Here is a 25,993-nt window from a genome sequence, read left to right as displayed (position 1 = left end):
CCATCGTCATTGTAGTTGTAGCATAAATAATCATAGTGGGTGAGACTGAAAAAAAGATGGATTATAAAATGATCCAAAATTTGGTTAAAAGATACAAAAAAAAAAAAACCCTCCGGATTTCTTGGTTCTGTTCTTCCAGACCTATTTTTACCGGTTCTTAGTTTTTCAATTCAACCTGTAAAATTAAACTGTTAAATCAACCAGTTTTGAATTCCGTCCGTTCCAGTTTTTCGAAGAACTAAATTGTACTAGCAGGGATAGAAGAGAGAAATGCAATGGAGTGAATTCCGAAACAACGAGTCTTACACAGGCAAATGCTTTCACACTGCAAATCCAATGTTACATTGAAACAAAACGCCAAGGACCTCAGTTCCCTTATTCACGTATGTTCAAGAAGCTAAGCCGGTACACTGATTAAGGTATGATAGAAATGAACCAACAGAAAGAAAAAAAATATTTATTGAAGACTCAAGTCCACCACTCACTTCTTTAGTAGCGTCGCGCTGCATTGTGCCATTATTTTTGATGCCCTAGTAATTGAATCAGTCATGTAGAAATTCTCAACAGCAGCCTTGAATGGTGTCGAGTATATCTTCTGAGTACAGTCGAGACTCAATGTTGATCCAAAAGAAGCCGCCTCTATCTCATCAGTGCGGAGTAGGTTCGGTGCCACAGTGCTCATCCTGGATCGTATGGATGCTAATGTATCATAAGGTAAACGAATTCCTGCAACCTCAGAGAGAGCTCGAATGATCTTCCAATCATCCCTAGCATCACCCACTGTAGGGACTGCAGGCAATGTTTGCTGGGCACACCCTTCTGTATTTTCATATGTGCCCTCCTTCTCGCTGAATGCTGCTGAAGGAAGAATTACATTGGCACGATACACGCTTCGGTCTCCATGGTGCCCCTGGTACACCACAAAAGCATCCTCTGGCACTTCTTCCAAGTTCAAATCATCAGCACCCATAAGATACAAGAATTTTGCAGACTCAACGCTGTTGCTGGATTCTGGCACAAGTCCAAGGTCAAGGGCTGCAGCCTGGGAAGCATTGAGAAGTAAAACATTGAATCCATTCCAGTCAGGTCTGATGACATTCCCCTTCTTTGCAATGGCTTCAACAGCGGCAAAAATTGCATCTTTGTCGTCCCTCTCAAATATCCCAGCACCAACAATGATGGCTGGGTTTTTGGCATTTGTGATGGCTGAAGAAAAAGGATGACAACCTTCGGCAATCTCAAGAATTGTTTGTGGCCCAGTGCCAAGATGCTGGCAATCATAGTTGAAGTCTGTTGGAGGACCAATGTATCCAACTTTAGCCTTTGATGCCCGAACCATCTTATGAATTCTGGCATTAACCATAGCAGCTTCAACCCTTGGCTGAAGATTAACATGAAATTAAATGATTATTAGGCTGAATATTAACATGAAATTATATGATAATTATACTTTTTACTTGATATACATCCACACTCTTCACACATTTTATTCTTCTCGCAACAGTATCCTTTTTCCTTACTTGATTAGTCCTCTTCGACTTTATGTTTTCAACTTGGAATCCTGGGCTCTCTCGATAGCCATTTTTTTACTCTCTAACCCCCTTTGGTGTATATCATAGATCTTTTGTTCTCAACAGAAAAAATTCAAAGAATGCATGGAGCAAGCATCCAAAAAAGTAATCATTCAATTTAGAAGAAACATGGAACACCTATCATGGGAACGAGTTGGACAACTAATTGCTTACTATGTAAAGAGAACGTGGATAAAAGATATTGAGACGTTCAAAAAGAATACATGCAAGATGTACAGAATATAAGGATTTGGGCAGATAAAGCATTACCTGGGTACCAATCAAAAGGAATACATCAGCCTTCTCAAGCCCAGCAATACTGCTATTCATGAGATATCTATATCTTAGATCAGCATTAGGGTTTGAACCAGTTCCTTCGCACCACACATTATTTGATCCCATGTTGTTTAACAAATCTTTCAGTGCCATCATGGATTCAGCATCAGAAAGTTTACCAGCAACTCCAACAATTTCCTCTGGTTTAACCTTAAGGGCAACCTCCGCAACAATAGCCAATGCATCATGCCAGCTCACAGCCTTAAAGCGCCCATTAGCATCACGAATCATGGGATCATTTAGCCTCTGTCTCTTCAATCCATCATAACAGAAGCGAGTTTTATCTGATATCCATTCTTCATTTATATCCTAAAAAGGTCAGCGAAACAGGCAAAAGTTATTTATCTTATCAAGCAGATCATCGTTCTTTTTTCACCCCAAAATCTTACTTGGACAGGTGAAAAGATGCATCAAGAAACATTTCAATGATTAATGAATGTTAACCAGATAGGGATAGCACCAGTAGGAAAATATAATCAGCTTTGAAAGAACAACTTTCCTTCAAATTTTAAACATTGAAGTTTCAGCAATTTATGATAAGAAAATTTAGTTACTTCGAATCTTGCACAAATTGGAAGAGACCATTCAATCATTATTACCAAAATGAAACAAGGCATAAGAGAAAAGTCTACAATTTAAGAACTAGCACAAAAGAAATCAACATCTTTGTGAGGCTGCATTTCATAACAGAAATGATACAGGTCATAGAGTCACTTGAAGTCACAAGATCAAAACAAAATGAGAACTAGCACAAAAGCAGCTTACATATAATTCATTGCTTCGTGGGCATCACATAAAAGACTCCTAGAAATGAGTGTACCATAAGCAGCTTACAAAAATTTACACTTACCTCATTTAAACGTGGAAGGATACGCATAACCTCCGGACCTCTGCTATCAATCCGAATGTTGGATCCAACCGCATCAGTCACATCAATGGTCTCCGTTCCTTTCATTTCCCAGTTTCGGGCCTTAAATGCAAAGGGTTTTGAGGTAAGGGCTCCAACAGGGCATATATCAATTACATTTCCAGAAAGTTCACTTGTCATAAGCTTTTCAACATAAGTCCCAATTTCTTCTCCACTACCACGACCTAACATGCCAAGATCCTGAACTCCAGCAACTTCTGTTGCAAACCTGACACACCTGATGAAACCAAAAAAAAAATTAGTTGCCTCAAAGTCCGACTATAGAATGAGAAGAAAATTGCTTATGGATATTTCTCAAATAAAAAAATCCTGAAACAATCAAAAGGCACTGGCCAAAGAATGGGTTAAAGAAGAAGGTGCAAATTTTAGCTTGATACTCGAAAAAGAAAGAACAGTAAAGAGGCCCTGGAAGATCTATTTATGAACCAAACTACCAAAGAGCCCAAACAAAACTTCATTTGGCTTCATTGAGGTGTCTCCCACAAAAAATGCCACTAAGCATTTTCCAGGTAATAATGTGATATCCTTTATCAAGGGCATAATTTTTGTGCGCAAAGGTTTAGAACTTAGACTGAGATGTGTAATTATAGAAGAACGACATCAGTATATCATAGAAAAGCAAAGAAAATTCACACTAGAAATTGTATAGGTCCACTTAATCACAATCTGATATAAACCATTCAAAGTGTGGGACAACACATGATTAAAAAGGTGGTGGACATACATCAGCAATATTAGTGACAATGATACAACTATCATTCAAGTGGAAGCACTCATCCTTTGGATTCAAATCTTAATAGATTAAAAATATAAAGAAATAAAGCAGTTGGAGATATTGTTAGATTTATTTCAGACCTTGTGCACTGAATGCACCGAGTCATGACAGTCTTCACCAAAGGTCCAAGATTCTTGTCAACAACAGATCTCTTCATTTCAGTAAAACGGCCACGATCAGATCCAAATGCCATAGACTGATCCTGGAGATCACATTCTCCACCCTGATCACAGATTGGGCAATCCAGTGGATGGTTCATCAGCAAAAATTCCATTACTCCTTCCCGTGCCTTCTTTGCCAATGGTGTATCCGTCTTAATCTTCATTCCTATGTTATAGTCCCAGGAAAATTAGAGAACAAAATAAATAAATTAATTAATCAATAAATAAAAGTTTTCATAAATCAGAACCAAATCAACATAAAACAAAAAATATACACTTATTTCAGAAGCAGCACAACTCCCTAACAGATAAATTGTTTAAAATGACAGGCACTATCGCCTTGAAAGATCAGTTTCACACGAGAATTATTCGTATGCCGAGGGCCGCCCGAGGCCACTATTGCTAGAAAATTAAGAAAAAAAAGAAATTAACATATACGAATTTTGAAAGAGATATAATAATTGAATCTTACTGTAATGAATCGTAGCGCTGTATCTTTCCTAACATCAAAAGGACAAATAAAAACATTAAGAAACGTTGAAGCAAATTAAAAGTATCGGATTAAATTGATAGCCTAATCGAAATCATTAAATACACCTAAATATATTATAAGCCTGTATAAAAGAAACCAAATTTGTTCATCCATAAAGGTCAAATTCAAACAGATGAATGAACTTAGCTAAAATGAAAAAATAACAAGCATGGAACCAATAGGCTCACCTGGGAGGGCGGGCATGGCGCAGGAGGCGACGGGCTTGGGGGATTTTTCAACCTCGACAAGGCACATACGGCAGTTCCCCGCGATCGAAAGTCGGCTATGATAACAAAACCTAGGAATGTCAACTCCAGCGATCTCGCAGGCCTGAAGCACAGTCATGCCTTTAGGGATTTTCACTGGGAATCCATCTACGAACACCTCCATGGAATCATCAGGGTTCGTGAACTCGACCCGGGCACCGCCCACGGGTTTCTTCGGGGGAGGCGGAGTGGGTTCGGGCTGCGCTGCTGCGGCGGCCGATGAGGCATCGGGGGATTGGAGGCCGGGTTTGGTAACGATGGGTCGGAATCGAGAGTATTGAGAAGAGAGAATCCTGGAGGATTTAAGAGTTCTTGAAGCTAACGACCCTAAACCCATTTCTAGGTACGAATAGATCTCTGAGCTGAGAACAGTGGCGAGAGATTTTTATTGGCACTCAAATGAAAATGAAGGGCATGTGATTCCCCACGAATCGGGTTTCAAGTTGACCCGTTTTTCGTATCCATGGTCTGTAATTGGTGCTTGTATACGGCGTCGTATTGGTGTACGAAAATTGTAAGAGCCTGTATATATTTTGATAATCAATAAAACCCAAAAGAAAATCCAAATGCTTTTGTTAATATTACTTAAATATAATATTATTTATGATCTTTCATATTAGCTTAAGGCTTAATTCCCAAACAAGTGCCCAAATTATCATTTTTTTCAAATAAGTGCCTACTGTTTTTTTGTCCATCAAGGTGTCTAACGTTATAAATGTTAATTTTTTAAGTGTTCAGGTCGTCAATGCCGTTAGTTTTTCTCATTATGTGACACGTGTCAACACTTGATAATTTTAAAAGTTTTATATAAAATTTTAAAAAATAAAATATATATATTTTTAAAAAGAAAAAATATAAAATTTAAAATAACTCCTATGAAATCGTGATCGATTAACGATTAATTGACCACAAATCGACGTTTTAAATCTCACAAAACTTAAGATGAAAATCGTGATCCCACTCGATTTCGACGGTTAATCGGCACAATTACGATGACATATAACTAGGATGATGTTAATGACTATGTTGGTGAAGGCGCATATGGTGTATTAAGGTTAGGATTTAGTATTTTGGGTTGTTTTATTATATAAGAATAGTTAGGGTCTTTTTTTTATAAACACAATAATGTTTTTAATGTTTTTTATATAAAAGAAAATAAAATTATCAGGTGTTGAAACATGACATTTAACGGGAAAACTAACGGCGTTGACGATCTGTGCACCTAAAAGGGCAATGTTTGTAACATTAGATACCTGAATAGATAAAAAAACGTAGACACTTATTTTTAGCAAAAATGACATGGTTTGGACACTTTTGACAAAAAAGGCATAGTTTGAACACTTATTTGAGAATTAAGCCTTAGCTTAACCACCGTTACTTTCTTCATCACAATCCATGCTTAAACATTAAAGCAAGTTGAAAGCAAAAACTTCAACCCCTATAAATTTATTTCCTCCTTTTCAAAGGGTAATATAATTTATTTTTTAGGGGGTTAAATCCATTGACTAGCCAATTACTAGCAGGCTAAAGTAGGTTTTGCTTCAATTTTTATTTTGCTTTTCCTTATAATTTTTTCAATTTTTAATCGAGCAAAATACATTTAAGAAATGACAAATGATGTAAAAGATAATATATTTTTTATTTCCTTTCTACATAAAGATTGTCGAATCACATAAATTAAATAAGAATAAATTATTTTGGATATAAGATAAATAAGCTTTATAGCTGGAAGGGCTTCAAATCTAAGGATCTCGAGCACAGTCTAAACACTTAATCAATGGGATAAGTTGAGAATTCATTATTCAGGGACCAAAGTTAAAAATATATCCAACTTTTAGAGGTAAGACATGTATTTAACCCTTTATTTTATTAGTGAAACTAAGGGAAAAACAGTCATCTCCTAGTCGATACCCTGCATTTTTCCTGAACTTTAAGACAAACTCGTACACTTTTTCAGGGTCCGCCATTACTCTCCCTTGCAAACACCGCTTCATCCAACCGGAGAACTTGGGACACTCGTCCGCCACCGTAAACCCGCCGATCTTCTCGAGCGCCAAGAACCAACAGGTCAGAGGAATTGCTATAATGTCAACGAATCCGAACGTGGCACCATTGAGGTAATCCTTGTCCCCCAAGGCACCTTCTAGCTGCTTCAATATCTCTATGAACTTCGTTTTCGCTTCCACCGGTACCTCCCCTTTGCTTCTCCGTATATTCCCAATTGCATCAAATACCTTTTTCTCAATACTCAATATAATCGGACCAGGTGTCGTCGATGAAGTTAACGATGACAGTGGACTCACACAAGGGTTTACCGTCGTGCAGAAACACGGGGACTTTGTTGTAGATGGGGTTGGAGTCGAGCAACAACTCGCTTTTGCCGCCGGTACAAGTCCTCGGATCGAGCTCGTATTGAAGGCCTTTCTCGTTCAACGCAATCTTCACCCTCATGCCTCTCTCGTATTGAATTTATAAAAGTATTGAATTTATAAAATTTAAAGGATGAAAATATATTTTTAATAAAAAATATAAAAAATTTAAATATATAATAATTTTAAATTTTTAAAAGGTTTAGTACCTCAACCACCCCTCAGTCAAAATTCCCCTTTGTTCTAAACAATAACAACCAGCTTAAATTTTCCAGCTTCCATGGCTTCCAATTCAAAAATCCCAAAATCAAAATTCCCCTTTGTTCTAAACAAGAACAACCAGCTTAAATTTCCCAGCTTCCATGGTTTCCATTTCGTTTAACTGAATTCCCTAATTTGAGTATTTTTTTAAAGAAGAATCGAACTAAGGAATCTTTGTTCATCGCACTTAGCAGTTTAAGTTTACAAAGAGAATCTCGAATGGATTTCAAAACAGAAAAACACTTGCTTCTTATTGGGCACAATGAATGATACGGATCACAAACAATTTGAGTACTTTTTATTTTCCACAAAAGATCAAGGCGGATTGAAATTAGTTTAGGATCAATAAGAAATTTGAAAACTCAAATATCACTTAAAAATTAACTAATCCCAGAAAAAATGGTTCAATAATTGGAAAAAAAACCCAAAAAAGGAAAACATATGACTTTTACAAGGTTGAGAAACAAACGAAAAACAAGAACAGGGGCTTCAAATTCAGAACCTAGAGATAAGTTTACAAAATCCAAAGATATTAAACATGAAAATTTACACGAGAGAGAGAGAGAGAGAGAGAGAGAGAGAAGAGAAGGAAATTAACCAGAAGTTTTGAAGAGAAAAAGAGTGAGAAGGAATTTAAAACAAGGTTTGAATCTTAAGACGTCTTCAAGTCGAAAGGATTGAGTTAAAGAAAAGGAAATTGAAGGGTGGAAAATTGATGAAAATGGAAGCTTGTAGTCTGGAGGTATGTGGAGAAGAGTATCTTCCATGGAAAATGTTGGCAAAGAAAATGTAGACAAAAAAATAAAATAAAAAATTGAAGAAGAAGAAAAGAAAATGTGGTCGGCGATGTTGCTAGATCTACGATGATCGGCTATGTATTCGAGTAATCGAAGGTCGGATTCATGACGAGGAGCACAAGACGATTTTGCTAATGTATTTTGGGTCCCGAACGGTGGTCAGCGTCGACAATCGGCGCGGTAGTCACCGGCGGTCAAAGGTGGCCGGTGATTGACCGATGGAGCAATCATACCTGAGAGTGGAGGGCACAGGTGAAAGGCTTAGTGAAGAAAAGAAATTCAGAAAAAAGTACGAGGGAGGAAACTTAAAATAGTATATATACATTTTCCAAAACTACGTAGTTTTGGAAAATAGAAGAAAGAAAAGAAGAAATTATAATTTTAGTCCTCTAACGTGGAAACAAAATCACAATTTTAGTTCTATAATGTGAAAATAATTGGCGTCCACTTATGTAGAAATTAAAGATTCAGTTAATTAAAACGATAGATATTGATGAAATTAAATGATTTCGAGAATAAAATTAATGTAAAAATGTAATAAGAGTAAAATTGATAAATTCGATTAACTACAAAGATAATTGTGACCCTTAAACATACAATTTAATACCAAATGTATTACACAACTTAAAAGAATGATACATTAAGGTCGGTAATAGAATAAAACACAATTTATCAAGGTTATTTCTCATTCATAATTTAGAAAAATAAATTTAAAAATATAGATATTCAATAGATACATTCGAATGAGAATTCAAGACATGTATTCCTCATTTTTTTCTTTATTATATATAAGAAGTTAATCTTTAACATTAGATTGAATCATTTCATAAAAATCTTAATTAATATATTTATTAATAGATTAAATACACGTCGTACTTTTTTTCTATCCGTTAGTCTATCCCATTGAATTTTCTTAAAAGCCTTTATATATATCTTACGATAAAAAACGAAAATTCTACAATCAATATTTTTTCCGAACAGAAATTGTCAATATTATTACATGTAAAAGATGTATCAAACACCCAGAAGAAGTTCAACAGGCTAACAAACAAAAGCAAAACAGCTGAAGAACAAAAACAAAGGCAAAAGAAAAAAAATAAAACCCGATAACTAAAGAAAAAACGATTAACACTTCAAATTCTTGCTGAAGAAGTAGAAAAAACGGTGATACGCTCAGCTGCAAGGAACCAAATAAAAAACTCAAGCCTTCAAGCACTGGCCCAACCATGAGAGTCATCTCTCTCCTTCCCAACGTTGTGATGTGTGAAACACAAAGAGCACGAGAGAAGACAAGATGTTAATATATATGAAATTGAATATTCATACCGTTATTATATATGAAATTTTAATATGTTTAATAATTATTGTTATGTATTCATATATACCCAATACATAAATAAATAAAGTTGGTGACGGAACACAGATACAACACGGGACAAACCCATGAAACGTTTTTGCCGCTTAATAAATGAGAGAGATAGGAACTTTGCAATCCTAGTCATTAACATGTCAACTTGCCTACAATTTATCCTTTTAGTCACCTACTTGTCAGTTTCCCTTATACTCTTATGACATCATTAACATTTAATATATTAATTTTTAATAATAAAACTTTAATAAAATTATTACTAGTATAGTAATTTTTTTTCTATATATTCCCACCTTGTTTCACGCTTTTATTATTATAAATTTTCTTTTAAGACCAAAACTTCTCTGTTGTCCGGTCCTCCCTTCTATGGCAACAAAGTTTCTCTCGCCAAAGCTCCTCAACACCCTCCCTCCATTCACCAGGTTTCTTAGCTCTGCCTCCACCGCCTCCATCGCCGCCGTTTCACCCCTCAATTTCGACGAAAAGCCTGAACCCAATGACGCCGAAAAACAGCTGACTGAACCTACCACCGCCACCACAAACCTCGACCTTTCTGATCATCAAAAGCTTTTCGCCTCGGTTTCGACCTTGAAACTCCTACGTTCATCGGCCACCCTCGGGTTGGCTTCCAATGAGCGTTTCATCGATTTCGGCATGTGGGTTATGAATTCCAGACTCATGGAAACAAGTTTGGTACGTGATGCTATATTAAAAACCGTAAAACATACCTTCTTTCAACAATTTTGCGCAGGTGAAACCACCGAGGAGGCGGCCGACTGCGTTAGGAGAGTACACGACAGCGGTTTCAGAGGGATGCTCGTTTACGCGGTCGAGCATACAGAAGATAACGCCGGTTGTGATCGGAATTTGGAAGGGTTTATAAAGAGTGTTGAACTCTCCAAGTCACTTCCACCTTCATCTGTAAGGGTTCTTATCCTCATTGATTATTGTCCCAACACGTAAACCTCTCGGGTTTTAAAGATATATTCCCCCTAAAACCATTATTATTAGTATTATACATATATTAAATACGTATATCAAACTTGAATACATTTTAAAATCTGGCACTTACCGATTATTCGAAGTCTTTCCATTGTATGAGACTTTTTTTTAGCTTTATGTGCATGTACGTGAGCTTAAATGGTGGAGCGTTTCCCGAGGATTCAGTCTTAGACTGTTTTTGGTGTTTTGTGATGGAGAAAGCGGTGCATTAGTGAAAAGGATCGGCTGTTGTTTTGACAGCTGCCTTGCTAGTGACAGCAGACAAAACGCTAAACAAGTTGTCCGACTAAACATGTGTTCATTTATTCAGGTGAGCTTTGTCATAGCAAAGATTACTGCAATTTGCCCCATCGGCCTGCTAAGGAGGGTTAGTGACTTGCTGAGGTGGCAATACAAGGACCCTTCTTTTAATCTCCCATGGAAGCTCAACACTTTACCCATTTTCTCAGATTCCAGTGCTTTATACCACACGCTCGAAAAGCCAGCACCATTGGCATCACAAGAGGAGTTAGACCTTCACTTGGCTCACCAGAGACTTCTTAAACTCTGCCAAAAGTGTATTCAAGATAATGTGCCTCTCACAATTGATGCCGAGGACACATCGATACAACCTGCCATTGATTACTTTACATATTCCTCGGCAATCATGTATAACCGAGATGATAAACCTATCGTTTACTGTACGATTCAAGCATACTTGAAAGATGCAAGAGAGAGGCTGTTTATGGCAACAAAAACTGCAGAAAGTTTGGGGATCCCTATGGGGTTCAAACTAGTAAGGGGTGCTTATATGTCTAGTGAAAGCAATTTGGCCTCATTGTTAGGCTACGATTCCCCGATTCACAACAGCATTGGGGAGACGCATGCATGCTACAATGACTGTGCTTCTTTTATGCTCGAGAGGATTGCTGATGGCTATGGTGCAGTTGTTCTTGCTACTCATAATATTGAGTCAGGTAATGTACTTTTTCATCCCTGATGAGATTTGAGACACAGGATTGATTTAACAGGTCGATGAATGATTAACAGGGCAACTGGTGGCATCAAAAGCATGTGATCTAGGGATCCGAAAGGGAAACCAAAAGCTAGAATTTGCTCAGCTATATGGAATGTCTGAAGCACTTTCTTTTGGTTTGAAAAATGCAGGGTTTCAAGTTAGCAAGTATTTACCATATGGACCTGTAGATATGGTAGTGCCATACCTCCTAAGGAGGGCTGAAGAGAACAGAGGACTGCTATCGACTTCAAGCCTTGATAGAATACTCATGGGGTAAGTTTTTTTAGCCAGGGAGAGAGAAGATTCAATAGAACTGTAAAGTGATATGATACTGATCACTCTTTTCTATCCGGCTTATCTAATTACATGCAGGAAAGAGTTGATGAGAAGACAAAAGAAGCTGCAATTTACTAAGTCAAAGATGGCATCTCCAAGTAGCATCAAGGTAGAAATAGGCACAGAATGAAAGTTTTAACCAAGTGGTTAAACAATGGCTTTCATTTCAGGATGGCTACTTTTGTCTTATCAGATGGTAATTTCCACCAATAATGTAGATAAATAAATGTAACATTTGGTGATGTATCTGCCATATCAATGGAATTTTGCTCTTTGAAATCTCATATCAGTATGTGCATGTATTATGATGAAGCCTATGATCAAATTAAGTGCATATCAAAGTCATAGCCAAGTTGGAGTCCAATCAATTGGTAACCACTAGTGTGATTATGACTAGTAGCTCAAGCAATTCCTATATGGAAAAACGACAGTGCGATATGAAAATCAACCACTCACCAATGGATGTAACTAAACACAAGGTTTTTGAAGATTACATTATCTCTACCCACTTTAGTTGATTTGGATTCCATTTCATGCATCTGGTGTGCTTATGTCTAGCTACTCAAGGGAATTCTTCCCAGGCCAACCCTGAACTTGGAAAAATTAGCTACAGATTTATGGCTTTACGTTTTGCCGGTGCAACTCACACCAAAAATTAGCTTTAGATTTATGGCTTTACGTTTGCCGGAGTAACTCGCACCTTTTCCTTGAAATTATAGTAAATAGCTATTACAAATTTCAGACTGCAATTTTACAAGTTGAACAATAATATGGTAGCAGAGGTCAACGTTCACATCTCACGTCTTAGTTCTATTTATAGTTTAATCAAGGTTTTCAATATTGGATTTATCAGTTGTTGCAGCAGGCCTCAAGAACGAATATAAACACATTACTAATCACACCCTCTGTTTCATTTAAATCCTAAATAGAAATATGGGAATTAAGGATTATTTTTGACAACAACAAAGTATCAGGTCATTGCATGACAAAAGCCACTGCAGACTATCATGTTTTGGTAAAGTGACTAACAAGCTCAATAATCAAACTTTTGGATCATCTCCACAGGCTAAATATCAGTGTGATCAAAGCCATTTACCTAATACACATCAATAGGACTGATTTCTGAGGAGTTATGAGGCCATTATTAGGATATCTGGATGTTAATACCTAAATCATAAGAGGCAAAGCAGCGCCTAATTCATCATTTCCAATAGACATCTCCTCCACGAAAAGGTTTAACAAAAAAAAAACTGTTTTCAGGTTCATATAACCAAAGAATAACAGTATAAGCACTGAGAAAGTAGCACTTATCAGCTTAAGGTTTGATAGCCCAAAGGCCCTTGTAAACCATCCTGTCTTGGATCACTCCTTCCCATTAAGTAGGGTACCCATGGGAAAAGTTTCCCAAGCTCCTTGCCTATTATACTAGGCTGTCTATCATTAATCCCAAATTTAGCTCTCTCAACAGCTTCCATTATATCTTCCCTTGTCACTGTTTCACCACCTACAGGAACAACCACAGCGAGACAAAAAGTTCAGCTTTGTTCTCAACATTAATAATGTTTTAATCTAACAGGCCAATGGAATTAGTGGAACCGGTTAAACCAAAAACTGGACCCCTCACTGGTTCAGCAAACGATCTGGTTATTAGAAATTTTGGGAGTGGGGTAGGTGGGTTTGCTTTTACAATGCTCAACACGAACTTAAAAAGGAAAAGGAGAAAACGTAACCAGCGGTAGAGGCAATGCAATCTGAAACCAGATGGAGCTATGTATCAGCTTCTCACCTCTACGAGCAGCAAGTAAAGCAGCTTCATTGACAATGTTTGCAAGATCAGCACCTACAAAACCCGGGGTCAGTGAAGCAACCAACTCAGAAATAAGTTGTGGGTCTTCTTCTAGAGAAACTCCTCTCAAATGTACAGCCAAAATCTTTCTCCGTCCCTCCTCATTTGGTTCTCCCACCAATACTTTCCTTGAGAAGCGACCAGGGCGACAAAGGGCTGGATCCAGTGCTTCTGGCCTATTAGTTGCCCCAATAACAACCACTTTCATGTCTGACTCAAATCCATCCATTTCAGTCAGCAACTGCAGCAACAAAATAGGATTTTAAAAGCCCGTTAATAGCAGGAGAGAATCCAAAATTTTCGAATTCTGTATTTGGTTTAAATTTTCAAAAAAGAAACAAGAACAAAACTTGAGAAAAACCCATGGATAGATCCTTCAAATTAAATAAGAATTTATAGGACCTTTTTTGTTGTTGCAAAAATATGGTTTGATTGTAAAGGGCAATCTTTACACAGAAGTGATAAAATGTTTATTGAAGTCCCAATTTGATCATAATAATATAAGTAAAACGCAGATATGCAATGCAAATAGGGTAGGAATAGGATGTTAAATTGCCTGGTTTAATGTTTGGTCTCGTTCATCATTGAAGCTTCTACCACGCTTCCCTCCAACTGCATCAAGTTCATCAATAAATATAATCGATGGGGCAGATTTCCTAGCCACGTTGAAAAGATCTCGAATTCGAGCTGCTCCTCTTCCAACAAATAATTCAACAAATTCACTAGCTGATACACTAAAGAAAGGAACTCCTGCTTCTCCAGCTACTGCACGAGCTAGTAATGTCTTCCCTGTTCCTGGTGGACCCACTAGCAACACACCTCTAGGTAATTTTGCTCCCAGTTTTTGGTAGTTTACAGAGCCCTGAAGACATGAAACGATCTACAGAAGGGATTTGTGTCAGCAGAGAGGGACAGAAAATTACTTCATTACTCATGAGAGATTAAGTAAACCTAGTTTGTAATAGCTATAGGGGACATTGTCTCTATTAAGACAACAAACACCCCCTAGAGAATATAGCAGTCGAACTACAAAGAGCTAAGTGATCTAAGATATATGCATCAACATTTGTTATTAGTTGTGAACACTTCCAGGACAATAAATTAATTCAAACAAGAGAAAGTACCAGAAAGGACACCCTTCTAGCAAAAGCCTAATGCATGGCATACGAATTTGTTAAACCAAATAACTTGGTTTTGGGCTTACGAAAAGTATTTACAGCCAAAAAATTGTTAGCAGTATCATCGATGAATTCAAATGCCTTCCAAAGGAAATAAAACCAAGACAAGGAGATCACAAATGAAAGCTATGGTAACATCCTGGTTGGTTTACTACCTTCTTGAGACTATATCACACATGGAAACAATTTGAATAAATTCTAGAAAATAAGCAAAATTCTATCCTCATCATGATGTGGCCAGCATATGAATGTCTTGACATAGGATATGAAACAGAAGGGGAAAGAAGAAAAGAAATTACATTCATTTTGTGGAAATTGAGAAGTTCTTACCTCCATAAGCTCCACCTTAGCAGTATCAACTCCCTCCACATCATCAAACCCAACAACCTGATTATTCGGTCGCCGCTTCTTTGCTGGGCTATTTGCAGCTGAAAGTTGACGATACAGAAGCCACATCAAAGGCATTAAAGGAATCCACAAGGATATAATAGTTATTAAAGTACTCCTCATTGCCATTAGAACTGATTGTGGTGCTGAGCTATAAGTTGTTCCCTTTTCTCGCATCAAACTAAGAAGAAACTTTTCATCATGATCAATTTTTCTTGTCAAATACATCCACGGAGAAGTAGAAGTTTTAGGTTTTGAAAACCTCTTCAATAGACCTTGGTTTTGCAATTGTCTACCATCCTCTCTTGCAACCATATCAGTTAGGTTTTCTGTTGAATCGTTCCTTGCCGATGATTCTTCTTCCGATTGAGTATTTTCATCACTTTTAGAATCCATGTTGAAATATATACGACGAGAACCCTCTTCAAGCAAAACCTTTGTCACGGAACTACTCTGAAGGCTTGTTATAAACTCCGAGTACGGAACAATCTTAGGAGATGGCACTGCAGTTAATTTCAAGAACAAATAGCACATTCCCAACACTAGAGTTATCGTGCTGTAAAGACTAACCCTTCTTATATTCTTTCTTAAAAACACAGCTACATCATTTAACATCGACCTAACTGAGAGTCTCTTCATTCTTCTCGTTAATAACCGTAACCGGGGACGCAATCTTACTGAAAATATCTTTCTCACACGGCTACTTCCTCCTTTTCCAAATTGGGTTTCCTTATCTCCACTATTCCCCTTCATCAATAACCCATTGGGTGCCTTGCAACAAACTCGAAAACCCAATGAAGGAACCTCATTGCTTCTTCCATTACTAATAAACCTAGAGCTATTATCACCAGAAAAGAACAAGTTCTGGGTTTTGCAGTGGTTATAGCTATATATACCAAGTGAAGGAAAGCAAACTGAAGTATAAGAAAAGCCAGTATATCTCCTAATAGACTTGGTTTTCCCACTATCAATAACCAAGTTTCCTTCACTAACAAAACACCCATAATTGCACACAATACTAAAACAAGCCATGAGTATTTGCAAATCAACAACAATACTTTGGGAAGAGAAAAAACAACAACAAAAGCTACATAGATAGATATCGGGAAATTGGTAGGCTTTAAGCCAGAGAAAAGTTTTACTTCTTACCTGGGTTTATAATACATGGGATGAAACTGACGAATGATAATGAATGAGGGGAAGGCTACTTTATCTTCCAATTTTCTTTTCTAATTATATCTGCTGGGATTTAAGAATTGAAAACGAAGATCTGACCGTCCTAAAACATTGGCTGGATTGATCAGATAAATATGGCGTTTTTGTGGCCCAAAACTAGCAGCGGTACAATGAATAAATTATCTAATCCAAGATCTAATAAATGACTTTCAATTGAATTATTTCATTTAAATATTCAGGGTTTACGCGTATTTTTGATATTAATGATGTGTAAATTAATCACAAAATTAAAAAAAATATTATAATCATTGAAATAAGACCATATAATACTAGGAAATATTAAATCTAACCAAGAAATTCGTACTAAGATATATACAAACAGATCTTATCGCATCGACAAATGTGATCAAACTATTGAAAGAGCACCGACAAACAACAAATCAGACTCGAGCGACGTGAAAAGTTATCCACGAACACAAATTGTGTATCCAAATCCAATATGAGGGTCCAAAGCAAGGAATATCACAATATATCAGATAAGCGCCATCTTGATCAGTCGTGACGATGTCAAATCAATCCTTAGAAAAAAAGATAAATGAAAAACGACCAAAGAATCGAGAAACATGTAAAAAAACATTAGAAAATGTGTCATAAATATAGATGACAACGTATAACATAGACAAATTTATTAAAAAAAAGAACAAAAGAAAATAAAGATACAATATAGAAAAGAAAAAGAAAATAAAAAATATCGACGATCGACAATCAACATTAAAATCCGCCTATCAACAAAGACGAAAAAGAAAAGAGATGAGCGGCACACAACGAGAGAAAACTAATATTAATATAAATAATTTATTTTAGTGGTTTAATTTTAACTTTAAATAATTATATTTTATATATCATTTATTTCAGTGAGTTGATTTAGAATTTTTTTTAAAAGTATATTATTGCGCAAAACTAATATTGATAAATTATTAATATAAATATAAATGTGAAACTTATTTTTTTAATTTATTTATCGATATAAAATGAATGTATTTTAATACCTAATCCAGATAAAAAAATAAAGTAATGATAGACAATAGAAGTAGATACATTGACATACAAAAGTAAAAAGATTCCTTAAAAAATTATTTTTACATAAGTTAAGATAAAAAAGAATATATATATAATTCATCCTCTCAAGTAAAAATAAATAAAAATTAATAGAAGGAATGATTAAAAAGCAAAAAATAGTGATCAAAGATTACACAATACGGTGAGCAGCAAAACCTGATTCCGTGATGTTTCAAGTCTTCAAATCTTACCCAAAACTTGAGAGTTAAGGTAAAGGCATTATCCCCTTCAAAACTTTGATGCCATCTTGAGTGTTCGGGTACCATTGAAGTTGTCCGGCGTGTTACGGGTATAAGGTGCTATGGTCCCTATGCTCTTGACTCCGGCTGCTCGGATTCCCGTGCTCTCGGCTCCTCCAACTATCCTGACTACCGTATTCTCGACTTCTCCAACTGCTTTGAGTGTGATTAAAGAAACTAGAACTGTAGTCTTGACTGCCAAAAGCTAATCTCTGAAACAATCTGATTTCAGCAGATTGTTATGCCGAATAAAAAACTCCACTTTGGTCGGGTCTCATTCCATTCGTGATATCCGATGAATCGTCTAATGAGTCTAGAACTCTCACTACCTGAGAAGTAGACGTCCAAGAAGTTCTTCCGTGAGCCAAACATTATAATAAACGAAGTTACTGCACTACTAAAACATATTTACCTGGCTCATTCTTGGTCTTTTAGCAGCTGAATGCCGCACACAAGCGGCAGCTGCCTTGATCATTCGAAACATCTCATGTTTCACATAACTGTTTCCCAGTCTTGGATCCACCAACTCTTCGAAGTTCTCATGTTCGATTGCTTCAGCGAACAATGGTCGAGCCCAAGTAACAAAATTTGGATCATTTTAAAACGTTTGGCATTGGAACATTGCCATGGGTTCCATTGCATTAGAGAAAGAAATGATCAAGGTAATAACGACTAGGTGAAGCACTTTTGGAAACATTTGTTTGAAGCTACACTGGATTTCAGATTTTATTGGAAAAATCGAAAAATTCAAGATTATTCGATCATCGTAAGATTTAAAGAAAAGCTAAATCTTTGAAGAAGTCCGAGCAAAGCACATCAAACCTTTCTATAACACAAACCTAGTTGCGTAGACTTACCCATTCAACCAGCTCTCATCACCTTGGGGCTGAGTATCATCAACAGGCTTGCGCCCAGTAACTAGCTCCAGGAGCACAACACCAAAGGAATAAACATCGGATTTTTCTGTTAACTTGCCACTTGTTGCATACTCTGGAGCCATATATCTAAGAAAGAATAAATTCATTAATCAGAACACCTGAATATGATAATTTGATTACGATACATTACATGTTTGCTTACCAAGTAAAAAAGACAACAAAAAGCATAGTGCACAGTCGAACGGAGCATCACATCCCAAAATAACTGGATATTAAACGTTTCGAATCACAACAATGTGCTTTAAATATATCAAAGTGATAATATGCCATTTAAAATAGGACCTTAGGTGTTAGCTTTACGCCGGGAATTTTTAAACCGACAAAAGAAAGTACAAGGATTATGCTTATGCAATACGGGGACAACAAAATCATGTATAAGCACATGCAAGTTTAGTTCCACTAGATGTATCACAAAACGACATATTTTCTTACCCCGAAGGTTCCCATCACTAGAGTGGTCACATTAGTATTTGAATCCAATGCCAACTTCGCAAGTCCAAAATCTGAAACCTATGATGGAGACATGAATTGAGGGGCAGAACCTAAAGTGCAAAAAAGGGAAATTATAATAGTGAAGAAAAAAAGAAAACCCCAATATAGGTACTAAGAATAGCACAGTGAGAAAATGTTTGTAATACGAATTTAATGCAGAAAATTTATAGTTGACAATAGATGATTTGGCACTACCTTCAAAATCCCCCAAGGCAATTCAAGTTCAAATTAATGGTGTTCACAAAAGTATAGACTACGGAATGGCATACCTGAGCCTTGAAATTGTTGTCAAGAAGAATGTTTGATGACTTGATATCCCTGTGAATGATGTGAGGATGGCCTGATTGAAGCAATAAAATTTCTAAGAGATCTTGCATAAGAAGTTACAACAAGAATGATGTAATGATGGAATATATCATAGGAAGAGCATAGAAAACCTGGGTCTATATGTTATTTAAACTCTACTGTTTACTTAATTCATAAATTTCAAGGTTTGAAGCATATAGGGCAAATAAAAGAAAGAAGAACAAGTAGATTACAGTCTTCATGGAGGTAAGCTATCCCACGAGCTGCTCCTGCAGCAACTTTTACTCGTACAGCCCAGTCCATAACTGGCCGGCTTCTACCTGCAAAATTCCATAAAAGTGCATTGAATTAGAACATTACCGTATGTCAAAGAGAACCACAAAGAATAGATTTCATGTTTCTGTCCTCATCTTAGATTCAATGTGTAGGTGGATACTGAGTTTTTTTTTTCATAGTTGGAGGGTCATATTGATTGAAAAAAAAGGACGAGAGCCATATTGGGTTTTTTGAAAATTCGGGGGACCTTGGGTGCTTTTTTTTTTGCCAAAAAAGAAAGACAGCCTTTTTCTATGGAGGGAATTGGTAGAGGTAGAGGGAGAGAGAGACCGCAAATGGTGCAAAGGAAACGTGGGGGCAACTTGGAGCCTTCAGCCTATGCTCAAAATCAAGTCTTTTCATCACATGATCGCCAAGCACCCTAAAATTCTGCATACGCAACGTTTCCTTACGTTTAAGATTTACTAATGAGTTCTCCTTATTAGGCTGGCATTAAATAAATTTCATAAATTTTAACTTAATTACGTCTAAATGATTTTTTTATTAAACTATTATAAAGTAGTATTTGTTTTAAATACTTTCAACCATTGACAATGAAAGCTCAATCATCATACAACAGTCGCTAATATTTAAACCTGTGACATCTACTTGGCAACAGTAATTTGTAGGCACTCCGAACCATGAACTACCCCGTACGCTCTGCAGTCCAAACCCGACAATCATCAATTAGATATTTTGTACGGGGATACTAGGAATTTGCAAAGCCTCGTTCTCAACAAACACCGAACGAATTAATTTTTCCTTCCATTCCATTGAGATTGGATCAATTAAGTCCGTCACATAATTAATCTCCGGATCAATCGAAGATTCAATTCGCCTTGGTCTTCTGTTTGGAAGCCAGAAATCATTCCAAACCGAGATGGAATTACCCGAGCCCACTCTCCACCTCAGACCCATCTCCAGCAACCCTCTCGTACTCCATATGCTCCTTCAGACATAAGACGGATTCGAACCCAAGTTTGCATTAAAAAAGTCTCCACTCGGAAAATATTTAACTTTTAGCAGCCTTGCCATTAAGGAGCTCGGATTGTTCAACATTCTCCACTCTTGCTTGGCTAACAGAGCCATATAAAACTTCGACATATCTCGAAACCCCAAATCTCCTTGATCTTTTGGTCTGCAAAGAGTCTTCCACAAACACCAGTGAATCCTCTTCCCACTCTTAGAGTTAGGCCACCAAAATCGAGCCATGATAAGTTCAATTTCAATGCACAAGCTCTTAGAAAGTAAAAAGCAATACATAGCATAAAGGGGTAATGCTTGAAGCACCGCTTTAATAAAAACTTCCTTACCTCCCTGAGATAACACCTTAACGCTCCAAGAGCTAATACGTGCATTAAATCTGTCCCGAATATGAGCAAAAGCTCCTCTTTTGTTACGGCCAACTATTGCAGGAAGCCCCAAGTACATCTTCGGATCCGTTGAATTCGAAAACCCAAAGATACGTCTTACATCATCCCGATTACCATCAATCACATTCGAACTGAAGAAGACTCCCGATTTGTCGAAATTGATGACTTGGCCAGAACTTACCCCTTAAATGTGAAACACTTCCATTAACCTACTTATTTAAATTTTAATTAGTTGAATTTCGTATTTGTTCAATTTAGTCCTTAAAATTATATTTGCATATGAATTTGGCCCATTCTTATTTCTTATTTATATTTTTGTACTTGGCCCATAACTTTTTAAATGTGTCATTTAGTTATTTTCTATATTAATTTCAACCTCACATTTTAAAATTATTTCGATATAGTCTCTCATCAATGTGTGTTGTTTAATTTATTTAAAATTTTATTTGTAATTTCATATTTGTTCAATTTAATCCTTAAATTTATATTTTTATAAAAATTGATCCATGGTTATTTATATTTTTAGTAATTTACAATAAATCATATACAATTACAAATTGCAATTCAACGTTCACGAAAGGTGAAAAATAATTAATCCAAAAATAAAAATGACCCGACCTAAACTCAATCCTTATCTGGTAAAGATCCGACCTGAATTTTATCTGTCAATGATGTGACCAGATCTGAACGGGATCCGACTGAAGTTAATTTGAACCCGAATTAACCTGGTGTTTAACTACTCTAGACCTGAATTGTTTTGACCTGAACTGACATCGATTCAAATTGAAATTAACCCGACCTAAACTCGAACTGAATATGACATCAAATTAACCTGAAAATGACCCGAACTGATTTGACCTGGATCCGAGTCGGACCATCAAATTGACTTGACATGACCTGTATCTGATTTTACTTGACCTGATAGGATCTGACTAAAACTTGAACTATTACCTTATTTTACCTCCATAGTTTCAAGGAAGTTAGTAACTGGTTGACCTGGATCCGAGTCGGACCATCAAATTGACTTGACATGACCTGTATCTGATTTTACTTAACCTGATAGGATCTGACTGAAACTTGAACTATTACCTTATGTTACCTCCATAGTTACTGGAATCCTTGATTTCATGGAAGTCCAAAAAATAGACTACCATTACAAGGTCCTCAGCAGAGGCTGAATATAAAAGCATGACGAATACTACAGCAGAAATAGTTTGGTTGTAGGGACTACCATGTGAGCTTGGGATTGAAACTAGACAACATGTCATGTTATATAGCGATAGTAAGGATGCATTACAAATTGTAGCAAATCTTGCTTTTCATGAGTTAACCAAACATATCGAGATCGATTGTCACTTCATTAGAGAAAAGATACATAAAGGATTAATCAAAACTGAACATATAAGTTCTGGTGAGCAGCTTGTGGACGTATTAACTAAAGCACTTGGAGTTCAACAACACAGTAGGCCGGTGTCCAAGTTGGGGATAAAAGACATTTTTCATCCTCCAACTTCAGGGGAGTGTAGAAAGTAATTACCTGATTAGATGAATCTGTTATAAAGTTTGTTAATTTGTTAGATTTCATTCAGTATTCATGGTAAGATAGTTGCTTTCTATTTCACTTCTATTTTCCATTTATATATATATTATACGAACATAAAATGATTGCCTATGGTTTTCTTAATTAATTATTTGATCAGACTAATAATGTCCACTTAAATAAATTCAGTTATATCATATTTGAAATGTCTTAAACTTTCTGGTTTCTTTCCGTGCTAATACCGAGCCCCTTCGTTTATACAGGAAGTATTTGGAAGATCCTTGTGTGTGGGTAGAATCAAACACGACGACCTTGAACATACTCTCTTCACATGCTGAGATTAGAGTTGGCTTCCTTCTAATCGTTTCGTTACTCTCGTCAGTTGCTTAACTAGACATTTTTCCTATTTTGGTTTATTTTACCATTCAGCCATTCCACCTCCTATGACCATTCTAATTTGCTTAAATTTTGTAGGTTGCAACGTAATATCACACAAATTTTCATGTACTGGCAGGTCCGTAATGCTTCTTTCTTCTCTAACTTTATTTTTCATTTTTTTTTGTTTATTAGCTTTCTGTTCGGCCTTTGTCTGGAAGTTAGTGATAGGCTGATACAGAAACAGAACTATTTACCCAGTTTACATATTTAGAAAGAACGAGTGGGGAAAAAGGAATGAATTAATGTGTTCTCGCTTCCTTGGTCCCTTTTCCCCATCTTTTGCAGCTTTTGAAGCTTATGTACATGCTTCGGTTAGTTCCGGATACCACCAAAGTTTTGGGGCAAAGATTGTGAGGACGGCTAATCCTCTTGTCCAGCGTTATGTGCCATTTTTGGACGCTCCAGTATCCACAATTCTGCGATGGTGGTTCAGGTAGTAGCCGAAAACAGGTGATAGATAGATCAACATGAACCATTGGTTCAGTTAACAGTTGAAAAATATTGATAAACATGAAGCCTACATGTGCTTTTGTTAGAAAAATATTGATAAAGATTGGACTTCGTCGCCATTGTATTGGTGGTAGTTATATGACAAGGAGGATCGTAATAAAGATGCTAAAGCAAACGCACTGCCTTCCCTGAAATCACGCAATTGTCGTGGTAACTAGTATTTTCTAAAAAAGCATCGTCCTTTTCTTTTCTTTTTATTCGCGTCCAAAGCTCAAAAAGTTTGATCCTATCCATGAAAATAGATTGCATTTCAATTTTTCTTGAAAGGAAAAGACGGGTTCACATTTTCCAGGAAGTGGGTCTCCTTTGCTCTCTCAGTCGTGGAACAAAAAAGGAAAACGAAAAAGAAAACCCTGTACTGCGCTGGCGACGACCAAGACCAAGACCAAGACAAAAAAAATATCACTTCTTTCATGTCAGTGTAAACATGATACATGTGTTGCCGTTAAAGAACCGCGGAATAGAGGGTAAATCATTTAAATGGTCAATAAAGTTTTAGGCCAATGCATGTCATTATCTATTTTATCAAGAAAATGAATAAAAACCAATATTTCTAGTTAAGATTTAAGTAAGTTGTTTGCGTAAAATATCTAATGCTCAATCATATTTATTACGTGATTGAGAATGATTATTAAAAAATTATTTGATACACATGTGCAAATTTTGGTCCACACAAACTTATATATTTTAATATCACGTTTTTTATTTAGTGTTTAGTATGTAGGAATTTAAGCTTTAAGGTTTAGAATTTAGGGTTTATGTTTAAAATTTATAATTTAAGATTAAGGTTCAAATGAATATGAGTGTGTTTTATAGATTTTAGTATAGGGTTAGGATTTGTACAACTTGCATAACAAAAACAATACATTAATATGATAATTTTTTTATAATCTTAAATAAATAATTAAAACCCACGATTATGAAGAATAAATTGATATTCAATAATACATATATAATTTTATAACTTCACTCGTAATCATTATTAATAAAATTATTAAAAAAAGTATGTTTGTGGATATTTACTTCCTCGCTCTTTCCAAGTGGATCATTTCCCCCAAATGTTGGTAGTATTATAAGAATAGAAGGATAAGCTTCTTTCTTTCTTTTTTATTTTTTTTAATTTCAATATGCCTATAAATATAGATGAGAAGGGAGAAGTTAAGCACAAAATAAGAGTAGCTACTCCCCCCCCCCCCCAAAAGAATGAATGCTTTTCCCATCATTTGCATCCTCTTCTTATCCTTCATCCTTCCCTTTTCTATAACTCAAGAAGTTCATCATGGTAACATAATTTGTTTCTATTTCACTTTTATTTTCCTTTTATGATATGATTTAACTTTGCAGTATGTATATTTTATGAACTTCAATCATAAGTTTCTTAAATTTTATTAAAGCAAATACTGCAAACATAAACAAATAATATATACTATTAAATACATGATACATGGTATTCACCCACTTTTAAATAACATGAATATGTAAATTTTTTGTATTTATTGTTGTTTCGGAGTTCATATTTCTGATTTCAATGACACGTAAATTTTTGTTTGATGTAGTGGAACAAAGCGGGCGTTATAGGGGTATTCCTCCGAGAAGACCAGGGCCACAACATCCGACTAGATTTGCATCATGCTTTCATAACGGAAGCCCTGTGGAATGCTACAGATCCCCACCACCACCGTCCACGATGGCAACGGCAGTGACAAGGAAGACTATTATTATTGTCGGACGACGCAAATGCCCTTGCCATCAGCATCATTGAAGCTTTATTATTTCTGCCTAGTTTTATTGTGTGTTACTACTGTGTTCACTAATGATCCCTAATAGGGTGGGATTGAGGTGTGTGTTTGGAGAGTGCTTTTATTTCATGTTTTTTGTAATGTTTTTAGTATATGTATAATTAATGGGATTGAGGTGTGTGTTTGGAGAGTGCTTTTATGTCAGTTTTTTTTTATGTTTTAGTATATGTATAATTATTTAATTATAGTTTTGGTTACTTTTCTTCTACGTATATTTCACATTTTTAAAATCTTTAAATAGTATAAGATTAAAAATAAATAAAGAATATATAAACTAAATTTATAATTAATGTATCTAGTACAAAATTAATAGTAGAATTTAATTTAATAATTTAACGATGTCGGTTGAACATGGATCAAACTTGTAAATTTTAGATAATATAAGATTAAGCATACTATATTCAAATATTATAAGATCCAAAACTGTAATTTTTTTTTTATAAAATTTAAACTTGATCAAAAACTTAAAATAAACCTATATTGACTCAAATTTTAATTATGTAACACCTTGAATCTCATGTCAGTGATTCGGGTCAACCCGAGACCCATATTTTAGAGACCAAAAGACATGTTAAAAATAGTTGGACCAAGTTTAATGATAGCGGGCTTGAGCTGGGCCCAAGGAGTTAAGTGATGG

General features: G+C 36.0%; 3 protein-coding genes, 2 long non-coding RNA genes and 1 pseudogene across 6 annotated transcripts; 3 read left to right on the top strand and 3 right to left on the bottom strand.

Moving 5' to 3' along the window:
• Nucleotides 1-260: 260 nt before the first annotated feature.
• On the bottom strand, nucleotides 261-4,982 carry LOC120153112 (NADH dehydrogenase [ubiquinone] iron-sulfur protein 1, mitochondrial-like). Its single transcript, XM_039165110.1, has 5 exons — nucleotides 4,492-4,982; nucleotides 3,691-3,937; nucleotides 2,758-3,052; nucleotides 1,842-2,216; nucleotides 261-1,381 (listed from the first exon to the last, which is right to left on the bottom strand). The coding sequence occupies exons 1-5, from the start codon at nucleotides 4,904-4,906 to the stop codon at nucleotides 482-484; spliced, it is 2,232 nt and encodes a 743-aa protein (XP_039021041.1). The 5' UTR covers nucleotides 4,907-4,982; the 3' UTR covers nucleotides 261-481.
• Nucleotides 4,983-6,422: 1,440 nt separating this feature from the next.
• Nucleotides 6,423-7,020, bottom strand: LOC120153053 (annotated as a pseudogene).
• Nucleotides 7,021-9,674: 2,654 nt separating this feature from the next.
• LOC120153059 (proline dehydrogenase 2, mitochondrial-like) lies at nucleotides 9,675-11,984 on the top strand. Its single transcript, XM_039165076.1, has 4 exons — nucleotides 9,675-10,286; nucleotides 10,678-11,323; nucleotides 11,397-11,637; nucleotides 11,737-11,984. Exons 1-4 carry the CDS (start codon nucleotides 9,732-9,734, stop codon nucleotides 11,828-11,830), a joined length of 1,536 nt encoding a protein of 511 aa, XP_039021007.1. The 5' UTR covers nucleotides 9,675-9,731; the 3' UTR covers nucleotides 11,831-11,984.
• A 941-nt stretch (nucleotides 11,985-12,925) lies between these two features.
• LOC120153058 (probable inactive ATP-dependent zinc metalloprotease FTSHI 3, chloroplastic) lies at nucleotides 12,926-16,312 on the bottom strand. Of its 2 annotated transcripts, none has more exons than XM_039165075.1 (4): nucleotides 15,055-16,312; nucleotides 14,103-14,426; nucleotides 13,487-13,787; nucleotides 12,926-13,204 (listed from the first exon to the last, which is right to left on the bottom strand). In XM_039165075.1, the coding sequence occupies exons 1-4, from the start codon at nucleotides 16,141-16,143 to the stop codon at nucleotides 13,011-13,013; spliced, it is 1,908 nt and encodes a 635-aa protein (XP_039021006.1). In that variant the 5' UTR covers nucleotides 16,144-16,312; the 3' UTR covers nucleotides 12,926-13,010. The 2 variants fall into 2 exon arrangements, with proteins under 2 accessions (XP_039021006.1, XP_039021004.1); XM_039165073.1 differs by having other exon boundaries at nucleotides 14,103-14,423; nucleotides 15,052-16,310.
• A 6,558-nt stretch (nucleotides 16,313-22,870) lies between these two features.
• Nucleotides 22,871-23,577, top strand: LOC120153060. Its single transcript, XR_005518755.1, has 3 exons — nucleotides 22,871-22,986; nucleotides 23,084-23,123; nucleotides 23,333-23,577. It is a non-coding gene; the product is annotated as an uncharacterized LOC120153060 (long non-coding RNA).
• Nucleotides 23,578-24,737: 1,160 nt separating this feature from the next.
• Nucleotides 24,738-25,564, top strand: LOC120153122. The gene is made up of 2 exons (XR_005518762.1): nucleotides 24,738-24,839; nucleotides 25,114-25,564. It is a non-coding gene; the product is annotated as an uncharacterized LOC120153122 (long non-coding RNA).
• Nucleotides 25,565-25,993: the final 429 nt, after the last annotated feature.

The sequence above is a fragment of the Hibiscus syriacus genome, unplaced genomic scaffold, assembly GCF_006381635.1.
Source record: "Hibiscus syriacus cultivar Baekdansim isolate YM2019G1 unplaced genomic scaffold, ASM638163v2 tig00111098_pilon, whole genome shotgun sequence".
NCBI classification, from domain to species: domain Eukaryota; kingdom Viridiplantae; phylum Streptophyta; class Magnoliopsida; order Malvales; family Malvaceae; genus Hibiscus; species Hibiscus syriacus.
Note: the sequence above shows the minus strand (reverse complement) of the source record. Positions and strands in the feature narration are given on the sequence as shown.